Raw genomic sequence first — 16,031 nt, 5'->3', positions numbered from 1 at the left:
CCTGGACCCCAATGACCCGAACAACCTCAGACCCATCTCCCTGCTCCCATTTACATCTAAACTCCTCGAGCGCCTTGTCTACACCCGCCTATGCTCTCACCTCAACGACAACAACCTCCTCGATCCCCTACAGTCCGGCTTCCGTCCCCTACACTCCACCGAAACTGCCTTACTCAAACTCTCCAACGACCTGCTAACCGCCAAAGCTAATGGCCACTATTCAGTGCTCCTACTCCTTGACCTCTCTGCGGCCTTTGACACAGTCGACCACCCCCTCCTCCTCAAAAAACTACACTCCCTCGGCCTCAGAGATTCTGCTCTCTCCTGGCTCTCATCCTACCTGTCACAACGCTCCTTCAGCGTTACCTATAATGCTACCACCTCCCCCTCACTCCCCCTCTCTGTTGGGGTCCCTCAAGGCTCTGTCCTCGGGCCCCTTCTCTTCTCCATCTATACCTCCTCCCTTGGCCAACTCATACACTCTCACGGCTTCAACTACCACCTCTATGCCGACGACACACAAATCTATCTCTCAACCCCCCACCTCACCCCCTTGGTCTCAGCCCGAATCACACACCTACTGAGTGACATATCAGACTGGATGTCGCTCCACTTCCTTAAATTGAACCTCTCCAAAACCGAGTTTCTTGTCTTCCCCCCAGCCCGGACACCACCCCCCATTGATTTCTCCGTCACATCCAACAACGCTACCATCAAACCCTCCCTGCAGGCCAGAGTACTTGGTGTCATTCTGGACTCCAACCTATCCTTCCAGCCCCAAGTCCAATCTTTAACAAACTCGTGCAGACTCCACCTCCACAACATCGCCAAAATCCGCACGTTCCTAACCCCAGAAACCACTAAACAGCTCATCCACTCCCTCATCATATCACGACTCGACTACTGCAACTCCCTCCTCACTGGCCTGCCTCGCCGCTGGCTATCCCCTCTTCAGTCCATCCTGAACACGGCTGCCAGACTCATTCACCTTTCCAACCGCTCTGTCTCCGCCACCCCCCTCTGCCAATCCCTCCACTGGCTTCCGATTGTGCAACGGATCAAATTCAAAATCCTAACACTGACGTACAAAGCTGTCCACCATACTGCCCCGAACTACATCACTGACCTAATATCCAAGTACCGCCCAGCACGCACACTCCGCTCCTCACAAGACCTCCTTCTCTCTAGTTCCCTGGTCTCCTCCTCCCATGCCCGCCTCCAGGACTTCTCCAGGGTGTCACCCATCCTCTGGAACTCCCTGCCCCAACCCATCAGATTATCACCTACTCTCCTCTCCTTTAGGCGCACCCTGAAAACCCATCTCTTCAGGGAAGCCTACCCCACCCCCTGCTAACTTGCCGACCTCCTCCACTCTTCCTACCACTCCATCCCCCACAGCTATCTCCTCCTGTGCCACCACCCCCTCCCTCCTAGATTGTAAGCTCGAAAGAGCAGGGCCCTTGATCCCCTCATGTTTTGCATTGTATTGGTATTGTTCTGTCACATGTTCTGTCTCCCTTTGTAATGTACAGCGCTGAGCGAACTATTGGCGCTTTATAAATACTGTATAATAATATGAAAATTTATATATATATATATATATATATATATATATATATATATATATATATATATAAAAAAGGAAGAAAAAGGTTCACATTTGTCTTGAAAAAACAATAAGAGGGTAACTTGCAAAAATCATTACTTTTTGCCATCTTGCGCTTGTCGCTGGACTTCTTGGAGACCGTCAACAGCCTGATGAAAGTCACACACTATACAGAGGAGATATAAAAGGAAGACACCAAGAAGAGGAATTCAACATAACTGTTACATTAGAGGGGAAAAAAAAAAAATCTTAGTGAAAGTTCTATTATGCAACACTTTTAGAACTAATGTTACCCATACAGGAACTCAATGGAACTCCCAGTCTCTCCCCCCCCACCAAGAAATTATACTCAGCCATCCCTGCTTCTCTGCCACTTCCTCAAAAGCCCACCTTACTTTGGGTTCTGTGTCAGAGCTCACCTGGTGGCTTATATCATAAGATAGTGTTTGGGCCTGGTTATTGGCCACCTAGACCCAAGCACAGTCACAGCCAGAAGCCCTGCTCTGTAAGAGCAATGGAAGGAGAGCTTCAATGGAGATGGCAACGGAGCACAGACGGGCAAGTACAGCTTGTATGGGAGGGAACAGGGGCTCTAAACAGGCAAAGGGATAATGCTTTTTTATTAAAGACCTACCATAGAAAACCTCAATTTATTTTTGCTAGAATACATTGGACTTGATTTACTAAAAAACAATTGAGTGCAAAATCTGGTGCAGTTCTGAATACAAACCAATCAGCTTCCAGATTTTATCAAAGCTTAATTGAACAAGTTGAAGTTAGAAGCCGATTGGCTACCCATGCACAGCTACACCAGATATTGCACTCTAGTTTTAGTAAATCAACCCCATAGTGTCCTGAGGATTGTACTTATTTTTAATATATATTTCTTCATATTTAACATCTACTTACCTAAATGCGCTCGATCAGATATGACTAGCCTTTTCTCCCAATCTTTCAAGCCTGTTGGGAAAAAAAAAAAAAAAAATGAGATCAAGTTTTTTTTTTTTTGTTTTTCTTAATCCTAAATTCACCTTTCTGAACATGCTACATCCTTATTTAGGGTGTAACATGTAAGATTTGTAACATCCACCCTCTCTATCCCGGATACACCTCCTCATCGGGTGCAATCCTTTACAGGCTTCTTAGAAAAAAAAAAATGCACATTTTATATTACTGGCAAAAGTTAGCCACTCTGATTGCTTTCACAAGAGAGACGGACCTTCAGCTCTAAACCCTGCTGCTTTCTTGCAGCAGGGCTAAATATAACAAGAACTCCTTGCCCGGCACCCAGAACTGCATGTCCCGGCCGGTGATAGTAACTGAACATCCCTGGGTTAAGTAAGTATATATTTTTTATACAGCTTAGGCAGAATAGATAGGAGGGGGAGGGAACATTTTTAACATAGAACTAAGCTTAACAGAAAACTGCAAGCAGGCAGCTCATTATAGCAGATGAGACATGCTATGCCTCTGCAGCCATAACAAAGACCTGCCTGCTCACAGTCTTCTATTGAATGCACACAGAGCTGCATGTGCACACTCCAGCTGTGATGGAATGACAGACTCCCGTGCACCAGGGTGGATGATGTCCCAGACTGGCCAATCAAGAGGCTGAAACCCCAGCACCTAGAAGTAGCCAGAGAGGATGGCAGTGGCCAGCATGGGAATGAACCATCACAATGCAGGAATGATTCCCGAGTGTAGTTCTGTATTAAGTTTTTAAAATGACAGCTAGAAGTGGTTTGGTTTACATGCACAACTGCTTCAGAATCGGTCTGCTCCAGCTTTGATAAATTCCCCCCCTTTAGGGCCAGTTCACACTATATGCGTGTCAGTGTGTTTTTTTTTTCTGCAACCAAAACACACAGAAAGTAGATTATATGGTTGTCAATGTCATAGTTCACATCAGTGCTTGCAGTTCCAGTGCGTTCCAGATGCAGAAAAAACAAAACAAAACATAGAACAGGCTGCATTTTTCCTGCACAGAACTGTATTGGAATGTGGTAAAACGCACCGAAACACACCAAAAGCGCACTGGGACACACATGTCCCTATTTGAATTGGAGGAAAAAAAAAAAAAAAAAGGGGAAAAAATGAAATGGAACGTATCAAAAACACACCGGCATGCATAACAAAATGCATAAAAAAAAAAAATATACACTGGAATGCACCAAAAATGTGTCAAAAAAAAACAAAAAAAAAAAAAACAAAAAAAAACACATGCAGGAATGTATCATGATGCTTGCACAGTGTTTTCCATATATTCCAATGGCCCTAGTTCACACTAGTGCAGTCAGTTTTCGGTGCAGAAAAAGAAAAAAAAAAAAAAAAAAGTGGAACATGCTGCATTTTTTTCTGCACAGAACTGTACTGGAATATAGCAAACTGCACCGTAATGGAGTTGGGTGTGAACAAAAACGTATCCGCAATGCATCCAAAGTGCATTTTTGTGGTGTGAACTGGCCTTTAGTCTTCTAAGTTGGCATCAATGCGAGCCCACACCCCAATTAGTTCACCCTGGTGATGAGCAGCCTAGCAGTAATCGTCCCCTATATGCCACCATTTTTTTTTTTTTTTTAAACCCTTGGGTCCAAACCACCTACCAGCACCCGTATGGATCATCCAGCTCAACCCAACCCAACCCCCAATTATATTTCATATACTACTTACCTTTCTTTTCATTTTTTTCTGCCTCTTCAAACAGGCCTGGCAGATGTATCACTACACCATTACCTGCCAAAGAAAAAAAATAAAAAAAATCAGCACTGAATAGCAAAAACACATTTACATCATTATAATCTCATCACATACATTTTAAAAAGCTCATATAATAGAACCAAAGTCTGTATCATGCTCATGCTCCATTAGCATCATCTCCCTTGCGAAAATATAGACACTTCAGAAGCAAAACCAAAATAGCCTTGAAATGCATTAACTCTGGGTAAGACCACTCATTAATTCCCATAAGGGTTACAGATCACCAAGACGATGAGAGGGCTCGAGCCCTGCAGAAGAAAATGAACAGTACTAATGTGTCTCCAGGGAAATAGGCTGTGGCTACATTTGTCATGGTAAACAAGAATATACGATGGGTCGGACCATTTTACTGCAGCGGGTCTTTATAGATTTCTTCTGGCACTAGATAAAGTTTGCGCTTTTTTGCCATAAAACCCCATTAAGTAAATGTCCCAAAGGCTCGGATAAAGGATAATAAAACAAGATGAAGTACGGCTTTCACGGCTCATTCTTGTGTACACAGCAATGTGTATAAACCTTTCAGTTAAACCAATTTATTATTTTGCCTTTTTATAGCCATTCTCAGTTATCCAGTTGCTTCTCGCTTTTATCGCATGCTTATATTTTATAGAAGGATTAACTGGAAGCTTTCCTTCTTAAATGTTTGACGGAGCGTAAATGCCCGTCACTGACTGGAACAATGGAATGTGAGCGTTGTGCCCCGCAGGCAGTAACTGGCCGAGCTTTGTCGGAACTTTGAAGCTAAAGAAAAGAAAAAAAAAAAAAAAAAAGAAGGTCATTCTGAATAAGACTGTAAAAATTTTACTGTGGTATGTATACCTCAACACCAAACATAATATGAAAGAACATCGAGAGAGGGAACCCCAGCATAGTGCATTACTAAAAGACACTTTATAATTAATAAATACATTTTAAAAAATCGAATGTACTCAAAGCAGAAAGCGTGTAATCAGTCCAACCACTGTATCGATGTTCATCCACAGGGGTGTAGCTTACGCATTTCAAGAGCAGTGCCCTCTTTCATCAAAGCTCTGATGAAGAGGGCACTGCCCTAGAAACATGTAAACTATGCCCTTGCGAATGGGCATCGAGAAAGTGGTTAGACTGGACCGATTACATACGTCCATAAGTACATTGGATTTTATTTTTTCTAATGAAGGGTCTTTTGGTAATGCCCAAAGCTAGTGCACCCTCTCCATTTGTTCTCTCAGTTGTTGACTATTTCCCCAGTCTGAAGCAGGCAGCTAGGCCTGTATGGTGCTGGGTTCTCCACTGACAGTTCTCCATGTTTTAGTTTGGTGTGACTGAGGAGTCTGCTTTGGGACCATTGACTTGGGCTCACTATTTTGATGGTTTCTTTCCCCTGTAATGCTGACGAGGTGTTTATTTGCTACACAGGATATTTAGAATTGAAAAAAAAAAAATAATGGTGTATGGATTGTTTCAGCTTACAAGTTTAAATTCAAAATCTAGCTGAATTATAAAAGAAAAAAAATTCATAGAAGGCATAGAAAATAAAAGGTGTCTATGCATTTCAAGACATGGCCAGACTATGCAAGCTCTAATCTGTGTCCCAATAGTAATGGCTGGATATAAGCAACTTGAAAAATAAAATTTGCATATTCAATGTAAGTTCCTGTTCTCTGAGTTTATCGAAACACACATCCAGATTTATTAGATGTGTATTTATGCGATAACAGGTCTAATGAGTCTGGATGAGCTTCTCAATGAATAGAGAAATAGTGCACTGCTCCAAATACTGAGCAGGGCTGTTACAATGCGGTGGTTTTAACTTCCCTGGGAAAGTCAGGACCAGGTATTAAAATGTTTGAACTTCTACCTTTACTCTGCCCCTGGTTCTGTCTAAACAAAATACTTCCAAAAGGTAATGTGACTTCCTGCAGCACTTGAATACGTTACTTGCCAGTACAGTAAGGAGCTGTTCACACCAGAACATGCTGTGCATTCCTATATGACTCAGGAACACACGCACCTGGCCATCCACATTATGTATAAAATGTGGTTCATCAGACCAGGTCACTTTCTTCCATTGCTCTGTGGTCTAGTTATGATGCTCATGTGCCCATTGTAGCTACTGCTCCCAATTGGCACATGAGCATCAGAGCTGGACATGGGTCAGCATTGGCACCCTTGACTGGTCTGTGGCTACACAGCCCCATGCTCATTTTTTCTGCTTTCAACATATCACCTTCAGGGACAACATGTTCACTTGCTTCCCAATATATCCCACCCACTTTCAGATGCCATTATAACGAGATAACGTGTTTTTCACTTTACCTGTCAGTGGGTCATAAGGTTATGGCTGACCGGTGAATAATTGGATCAACTGGGTCCCATCTGAGCGGTGATAACCAAGAGATTTCTATGTGGCTACTGGGAGCATTTTTTTTTCTACATGGCAAATGTCTATTAAGTAGATGGTGGGAGCAGTTAATAATTTTGATTTTTTTTTTTTAAAGGACTGGCTGCCCTTTCATGCACATCCAATTTTATCAGTGGAGCACTTGTATACTGACAGATAGGAACCAGCATAATTAAAACAATGACCAACCTGTGCACGTGTTAGAAAATGCATGCATTGAAATGTCTAGTCTTGGAAGGGTCCATGGTTAATCATAACTTATTTTTTTTTTTTTTTTACTGGTGTAAGTCTTTCGCAGAGCATCTAGTTTATAGAGACAGACTCACTTTTCATTTTCTCCACCTTTTAAAAGCAAGTCCAAAAATCTCCCATAGAAAGGGCTGTGGCCCTCATGGAACTTGGCATGTGTTGGGATAGGTAAGACAGAACTGAATGTTCAGACATGCTGAAACAGAGTAATCTGTGAGAACATTGCAATGTCGGACACTTACCAATGAAGGAAATAGCTTTACTATTAATAATGCCACTTGGAAAGAGATGGAAATCATATTCTTTGCCATCTACCACCACAGTATGTCCTGCATTGTTTCCTCCCTGAAAGACAAATGGGGATAAAAAAAAAAAAAAAAAAAATTACTAGTTACCAAGAAACGGGCTTAAAAAGGGTAAAAGTATATTCAGTGAGCATTTTGTATATTACAAGTTATCATTGCAATTTTTACTTTACAACATCTCTGTTGCTGTTTAAAATAAATAAAAATTCCCCCTGCAAAGAAAAGATCGATGCTTACCCTACAGATGCTGCCAAATTTCATTGTCTTCAAGAGAAAAAAAAACAAAAAAAAAAAAAACAAAAAACAAAACTTGCTGACAAATCTGCAACTGACATTTCCAGGGGTGTCAATGTCTGGCCTTCCCTCTGCACTCTTATTTCAACTGCCACTGCCTACTTACCTACAGGACACAATAGTGACGTAGAGGCAGGTGCAGACCAGAAGCCTGTACTCCCAAAGGGTCAGATGCAGATATTTCAGCAAGTTTATCGCTTGAAAATAATGGCAGATGGTGGTGTAGGGGCCAAATTATATATCTAAAATATATCTATCCATCCTTTCTTTGCAGGAAATACCAGGAAGTATCACGGCTTTAACTTTTCCGAACACTTGGAATTCACCCGATTGCCTGGTTGTCTACTTTTTGCTCTTATATACACTCTATTTATTCTGGCTCATGTGTACCATTTCATAGTTGCTTCACTCTGGGTGAACATAACATCATCCAGGCAGAATTGTATTTTCTGATCCTGTTTCGATTATCTTTTGCTATTAGTGGAGGTTTTGTTTCCTCGTTTATGGTTAACTGCTCCTATTCTGTACACTGCCTGTGTATTATATATTTTGCTGAAAATGTTTTAAAAACCAAGTGAAAAAAAAAACAAAAACAAAAAAAAAAAAACTTAGAATTTAAGCGGTTGCAACTTTGCTTGCAACTTGCAGCACAAAGTCGCATGATAACTGAAAACCCTTTTATTTTGGCTGTTCTGTTCAATGAGACTTAAGTTACAGTGACTTTTAAAAAATGTTCCTGCAATGCTTTAATGCGACTCGAGTGCCATAAATTCCTCAAGTCGCAAGCAAGTCGCACTGGAAATCATATGACAATGGGGTTATTATACAGGATTTATATAGCGCCAACAGTTTGCTCAGCGCTTTACAATATAAAGGGAGACAATACAGCAACAATACAGTTCAATACAAGAGGGTTAGGAGGGCTCTGCTCCTTGGAGGGTTGCAGCAGTGTGAACCCAGATTCTACTATTTATGTTATACAGCTCTGATGGAACAAATCTCCCACTGCGGCTATTGCAGCTAGCCCTGCCGGTTGTCAATATGCCTTCACAGGTGCTGCATCCAGCTGGATGGATTGGATGTGCCACCTTTTGGCTGACTATTTTTTGCCTGGCTTCTTCTGGGCAAGACAGCCAACAGGGCCACATATTGAGGGCATTTCCGCCATCTCCTTTGGAAACCGGCCAGGATTTGTGCTTTAAACTGGCCATGCATATACAGATGTATCATTTAGCCTGTAGGCTGAACAAAAGAAATCCACAGGTTCCTCAATCCACACAAAGGGTGTAGATTGAAAAAAACTCCCCTGCTGGGCTATTGTATTACGACAGCTGATGACACCACTTGTCAAAAAATCCAAACAGTGCCTGCAGCTAAAAAGATGTAACAACCAAAAAAAGCAAGGACTCAAGCGTACCCAATGAAAGGTACAGTGAAGTTGACAACAACAATCCAGAATTAATTGCCATTGAATTAAAGTGTAATCTGGTTGGATGTCGTGGTTTAAAGAACTGCATTGTATTGCAACTGCCTGGCTTTTCAATTACCAAACTGAAAAACCCCAAATAATGTTTTAGCTCAGCGGTGTATCCTCACAGGATAGGATTACTGGATCGTTATAGGTAGTAGGTTATCCTTCAAGAAACTTGTCAGCAAGTTATGAACATTGGCCGATATGTCCTCCTAGCAACATTGTTGTGTATTATAATACTTTCATCCCAACCCGACCCCCACTGCTCCACAACACATCTCTATACTATTGTCTCTTTCCCTTCAGTTGGACTTTTACAGTTAAGGTCAGACCATTAGGTTGCTGCACTTGACTGATATTGTTTTGAGAATAAAAAGGATGCAACTCCCTGCCAACGAACACCAATTATATGCTACTTACGTTACAGATTTAGATTTAAAAGGGGGGGGGGTTGAGGAATACAACAGAGGTATGTATGTCACTTGCGTCTCAGTTTAATTATCTGCCAGGGAAAGTATTTTCTTGCATTAACAGACATTGGAACAATGCCAGAGACTGAATACTATCCCACAACACAAGAGTTCAAGGAGAGATCCATACAATCATCTAGGAGGAAGGAGGGTCACACTATAGTCAATAGTTTAGGATATCAGATTTCTTTAGTTATACAAACACCCTTTTTGGGTCCTAGATGCACAGGTTCATTTCCCTGTCTGAACTGTATCCAATGTTCAGATATTCTGAAAATGGAGTGCGCCAATCACACAGAAGGGATATAAAATACCAGCTACACACCAACAATCCGTCAACCTATGTGGCATGTATGATTTGGTGTCTGGTGGCCCTCTACTATGTTGAAAAGACCCACACAGAAGCTTTAAGTGGTTGTAATCAGACATCAAATATGAACAAAGCATACCCCTCTCCTAACCCTACAAAAAGGTGAGGAAGACAGGAATTACCAGCCAGGGGCTTTAGGAGTCAAACCCGTACAACTAAATTGGAGCAAAAACATTGAAAAGAAAGGGGGAAACCCTGATCCAGGCAGAAGCCCAAGGCCAGACAAACCAGGCAGATCTGCATCAACACGGGGACTGCTGACCAAATGGGCATTTGATCAAGATAAAAACGGGATGGTAGGAAATGGTATCTAAACTGAGGGATAGAGGGAGTTTGGCTTGTGTTTCCTGTAGGAGGAACCAATCATCTCTCAGAATACTGTCCCAGAAGATGATTAGGGAGACACGATTAAACGCTTACTTTTTACTTTACACACTTACATCAGGTAAGGTAGATTGAACACAGCACCATTTTTCTAGGTAAATATATTTCTAAAAGGTGCCATTGACATGAAATTTTCACCACATGTGGGTAACAACCCATGCAATCCATACAAAGAAACCAAAACAATAAAGTTCAGAAATTTAGTTATGTGTAATAAAATGGAATGACACAGGAACAAAGTATTAAACAAATGAAGAAAGGGAGGTGCAAAAAAAAGGAGGTGCATGGAAAGCCAAGACACCAGCTGAAATCTATCAGTAATTAGAAAGCAATCCTGCCCCTTGTGAGAATTAATATCAGCTGGATCAGTCTCAGCTGACAGCCTATAAAAAGGTGTCACACAAGAAACCTCTCATGATGGTAAAAGCAAATAGCTCTTTAAAGACCTTCACAACCTTTTTCTTGCAAAATATACTGATGAAACTGTCTACAGAAGGATTTCTAAACTTCTGGATGTGCCAGTGAGCACTGTTGGGGCCATAATTCCAGAAGCGGAAAGAATATAATTTCGCCATAAACCGGCCACGACCAGGTGCTTCTCGCAAGATTTCTGATGGAGGAGTAAAAAGAATCAGAAGAGTTGTCCAAGAACCAAGGACCACTTGTGGAGAGCATCAGACAGACCTGGAAATAGCAGGTACAATTGTTTCAAAGAAAACAATAAGTAATGCACTCAACTGCCATGACCTGTATGCACGCTCACCATGCAAGACTGCACTGCTAAAGAAAAAGCACGTTGAAGCTTGTTTAAATTTTGCTGCACAACATTTAGACAAAATACTGGGAGAATAGTCTGGTCAGATGAGACCAAAATGGAACTCTTTGAATGCCATAATACACACCATGTTTGGAGGTCAAATGGCATTGCACATCACCCCAGAAACACCATCCCAACAGTAAAGCATGGAGGTGAGAACATCAAGGTGTGGGGCTGTTTTTCAGCATATGGTACTGGCAAACTTAAGATCATTGAAGGAAGGATGAATGGAAAAATGTAACAAGTCATTCTTGATAAAAATCTACTGTCATCTACCAGAATGATTAAGATGAAACAAAGGTGGACGTTTCAGCAAGACAATTACCTCAAACACATAGCCAAGGAAAATCTCAATTGGTTTCAAAGAAAGAAAATAAAGCTGCTAGAATGGCCTAGCCAATCACCTGACTTGAATCCAATAGAAAATGTATGGAAAGAACTAAAGATCAGACTTCATAGATGAAGCCCACGTAACCTCCAAGATTTGAAGACTATTTGTGTGGAAGAATGGGCCAAAAATCAAACCCAAGCAATGCGTGTGACTAGTTTCTCCATACAGGAGGCATCTTGAAGCGGTCATTACCAACAAAGGGTTTTGTACAAAGTATTAAATAAATTTCAGTTGGCGCGTTCAATACTTTTTTCCTTATGTCATTCCATTTTATTACACAACTTCATTTCTGAACTTATTTGATTTCTTTGTATATGAAATGCATGGGCTGTTACCGACGTGGTGACAATTTCATGTCAATACCACCTTTCGAAATATAGTTACTGAGAAAAATGGTGATGTGTGTGTTCTCTATCTAGCCATACATACATTTGTCAAAGAATGGGTCACTTGTGAAATTAACAGGTGCACTAGATGGGCAACACTGAGACTACCCCAAAAACAGGAATGGTTTTACAGGTGCAGGCAACTGACACTTTTCCCCAACTCATCTTTTCTGACTATGTCAGTAGTTTTGCATTTGGCTAGGGTCAGTGTCACCACTGGTAGCATGAGGAGATACCTGGACCATACAGAGGTTGCACAAGCAGTCCAACTCCAAGATGGCACATCAATACGTGCCATTGCCAGGTTTGCTGCGGCTCACAGCAGTCTCAAGAGAATGGAGGAGATTCCAGGAGACAGGCAGTTACTCTAGGAGAGCTGGGCAGGATTGTAGAAGGTCCTTAACCATCAGCAGGACCGGTATCTGCTCCTTTGTGCAAGGAGGAACAGGATGAGCACTGCCAGAGTCCTACAAAAATGACTTCCAGCAGGCCACTGGTGTGAATGCCTCTGACCAAACAAACAGACTTCATGTGGGTGGCCTGAGGACCTGACGTTCTCTAGTGGCCCTGTGCTAGCTGCCCAGCACCATAGAGCTCAATTGGCATCTGCCATTGACCAGAATTGGCAGGTCTGAAACTGGCACCCTGTGCTTTTCACAGATGAGAGCAGGTTCACCCTGACCACATGTGACAGACGTAAAAGGGTCTGGAGAAGCCGTGGAGAACGTTCTGCTGCCTGTAATATCGCTCAGCATGACTGTTTTGGTGGTGGATCAGTGATGGTCTGGGGAGGAATATCCATGGAGGGATGCACAGACCTCTACAGGCTAGACAATGACAACCTATTCATCTACATAAAAAAAAAAAAAAAAAAAAAGGGGTGAAAGACTAGCAAGTTTCAGAATGCCCATATAGTTGCCCAGGCACTATGCATGTTAGCATGGCTGCTTGTACTTTCCACCAGATGACAACAGCAGGGGCAGAACTGAGAGACAGTTGCCACCCCATAACAGAAGAGCCGGATAGACTCCAAGTCATGCTTGCCAGGTGGCTATACCAGGTAAAGCATTAAAAAAACAAACAAAAAAAAAAACAACATGTTAAACCTCATACAAGATTTTATGGGCTGGGTTTAGACCTACTTGAAATATTTAAATGGCTACACCCAAAAATCAATCTGGATACTGATGAACGCAGAACGAACATGGTACTTTATCTAATGCTTGGCAAAGCGTTCTCTTGATGGCAGATTACTTAAGCAAATGTTTACTGAAAATCCGTGCTTGGAATCAATACACAGCGGAGCTTTAGGCATTATTTGAATAGCTAGTAATGATTTGAAAAAGGAGTTATTAATGAATACGCACCATTACCCAGAATGCCGAGCAGTGTAAGCTTCCTTTCTGGATCTTGTAATATAAAACCTGACCTTCTACTACTGTATTTTTATTTTTAAGGTGCAGACTGAACAGGAGGATAGCCCTGGCAGACTAAGCTTTAAATAGCCATCACACTGAACCGCAGAATTGCAGGAAAGCTTCACATTAGCGGTCTAATGGATAGGAAAACGTTATGCCAGTTTTTTTTTTCTAGAAAACTACTAAATATCTATTTTTAATTAAAAAAAGATCAATTTATTAAGGCCCCATTCACACTTGGGCCATTAGTGATTACATGCGGGAAACCCAGCAGGGGTTCCTCGAGTAGCTGTAGACGGCACCAAGAAAGCAATAGAAAGCTAACAGCTCCTGCAGCTAATCACTTGTGGTCACATGTAATTGCTCATGGCGTGATTACCTACAAATGATTGGCCCTGGACACAAACATTGTGCATCCAAGTCTGATCATTTCCAAGCAAATCGCTGCATGAGCCTGGGACAAGAAGAAAAATGTCACACAAAAACAGGGAAGGCACTATAGGTCTGTTACTGAATTATTAGTCTGCATGGTACAGCACTGATATAACCTAATAAAATGTATGATTAACAAGTATACAAAAGGGTAACTGTTACAAACACTACATGAAAAAGAGAAAAATAAACACAGGAAAAAGACAGAATAACAGCTGGGAGTGTCTTATGCGGCCATAGATGGAATGAAAAACTGCCAAAAAAAAAAAAAAATTGGCCGATTTTCAGATCGTTAGTGCGGTAATGATTTAGTGATTTTTGCCCTTTTGGATTTATCGGTCCTGCTGGAAAATAATCGGCCAAATTTGTCGTTCTGCCGATTTTCGCGGCAACGATGGACAAATCTGCCATTGTTGTTCCACCGTTTGATTCAGTTTTATCACCACAGTTTTATCACCACCAAAGATAATGCACTATGTGATGTTTCTTTTTTTGAGGGAACATTTATCGTGGATATCGTTGGAAGGACTTATATTTCTTTTGGACACTAATTTTTCACAGTGATTGCACAAAAAGGCTATGGTTTATAGATTTTTGGACTAATTAGGAATTGGACTGCACTAGTATTTATTTTGAGGCATTTAAACTATTTGGTAGCATTTTTCTGTATAATATTTGTACATCTTCAGGGGTGAAGGTGTTGATTGTGCTGTGAAGTTGAATTTGTATATTTATTTGGGACGTGGTTTATCTATATATAGATATCCAAAATGTCAAACCTTAAATTTGCGTGCGCTCACGAAACGGCAACAAACTTTAGTACCCTATATTTTCTATAGGCAACACTTTTAAAGCCTCTTATAGGTCATCCGTATATTGTACGGAGGATCTCTGCTGCTAGAATTATTGCTCTCATTTGGACGTGTGCGGCGATATGTAATGTGTATCGCAATCCACGGTTTCATGTGTAGGCGCCAGAGTATGTGCTTTTACATTTGTGCGTGCGTACATATGTGGGAGTGGGGGGCCTTGAAAAATGTGGGGGTATTATATGCTTGGGTGTAGTTTCCATTTAAAAAAAACCTAACTTTTTTATTTTTAAATCATATAGGGGACAAAAAGTCCCCTATGATGATTTTTGGTAACAGGTTTTTTTTTTGAGACATGCAGGGTCTAAAAGACCCTGCATGTCTCCCCTGTACCACACTAAATGTAATGTGGTGCACATCGCACCGCATTCTTTCCCGGTGTCAATGATCGGGAATCTGTCGAACAAGGACCCGGAAGTGATGTTACATCACTTCTGGATCAGAAGAAGGAGAAAGGAGGGGAGCAGATGTGTCTGCACTCCTCCTCCCTCCCCTATACCACATCCCATGGCACCTGCTGAACCAGTGTCAGGCCCGCAGATGGACAAGCAGAGCCCGCGACATAGCGGGGGAGAGGGTGACATTGTGGGCTGTGTGGAAGCAATTGGGCGGCAGCGCTGCTGCCCGATTGCTTCTACCTGACAGGTGAGTCCTGCTGCTTGCCGGCAGCAGGGCTAAGGGCAATGAAAGAAAAAAAAAAAAAAAAAGTCTACCTGCCCGGCGCCCGGAACTACATGTCCATTGGACATTCCTGATGAATCTATACAGGATTCTTTGTAGAGATAAGAGGAAATGAGATGGAAATACATCCTACAGCCAGAGTGGGATTCTAACATCTGACTGCCTTGTAGAATGCACATTCCTCAAGTTCTCTGCACTTTACAACAGCTTCTCCTAGAGTCGGGAATCTGATGACTTTACACCATCCAGCCTCCTGTCATCAACACCCTGCCACAGAGGACATGGCGTGGACACCCTCAAGACGTAACAGTAAAAGTCCATTCATTCTTCCTGTCAAGTAAAGGCCAGTTTTATGTTTGTTTTCTTTTTTCTTTACTTGTGGACAGTGGGGAAAGGTTAGACCTCCTGTCGGGTTTTTATTGCTGAAGGAATTTGAGAAAGTGAGCAAAATCTTCCAGTAGGGACGCTGCTTCCTTTAACCTCCTTAGTGGTATTCCCGAGTGTAGCTCGGGGTAAAATTTCTATACCAAAAGCGGTAACCCCGAGCTACACTCGGGCTTACCATGCGGCGCTGCTCAGGGGGTCCCTGCAGCACTTACCTTGTCCTTCGCTCCCGCGATGTGTCCCATGCAGCGTCCCTGGCCATCTCCTCCGGCCGATGCCGGCATCCGGCTTCTGTGTTCCGGATCCTGTGACGTCGGGACGTATGGGCGCCGGAACCAGCGGGAAATTTGAAATTTTTTAAAAA

General features: G+C 42.1%; 1 protein-coding gene across 1 annotated transcript in view; it reads right to left on the bottom strand.

Annotated features, from left to right (window-relative positions):
* The window catches only part of ADSS1 (adenylosuccinate synthase 1), a 56,327-nt gene that overhangs the window by 20,112 nt on the left and 20,184 nt on the right, over positions 1-16,031 (bottom strand). The window contains exons 2-5 of the mRNA XM_089680295.1: positions 7,238-7,340; positions 4,277-4,339; positions 2,516-2,566; positions 1,706-1,772 (exon numbers count right to left, since the gene is read on the bottom strand). Of these exons, the coding sequence (XP_089536421.1) occupies positions 1,706-1,772; positions 2,516-2,566; positions 4,277-4,339; positions 7,238-7,340 (284 nt within the window). The remainder of the gene's footprint in view (positions 1-1,705; positions 1,773-2,515; positions 2,567-4,276; positions 4,340-7,237; positions 7,341-16,031) is intronic.

The sequence above is a fragment of the Staurois parvus genome, unplaced genomic scaffold (assembly GCF_062004578.1).
Source record: "Staurois parvus isolate SC_StPar_1 unplaced genomic scaffold, SC_StPar_1.0 ptg000239l, whole genome shotgun sequence".
Lineage (NCBI taxonomy): Eukaryota > Metazoa > Chordata > Amphibia > Anura > Ranidae > Staurois > Staurois parvus.
The sequence above is the reverse complement of the archived record's forward strand: the minus strand, read 5'-3'. Positions and strand labels throughout refer to the sequence as shown.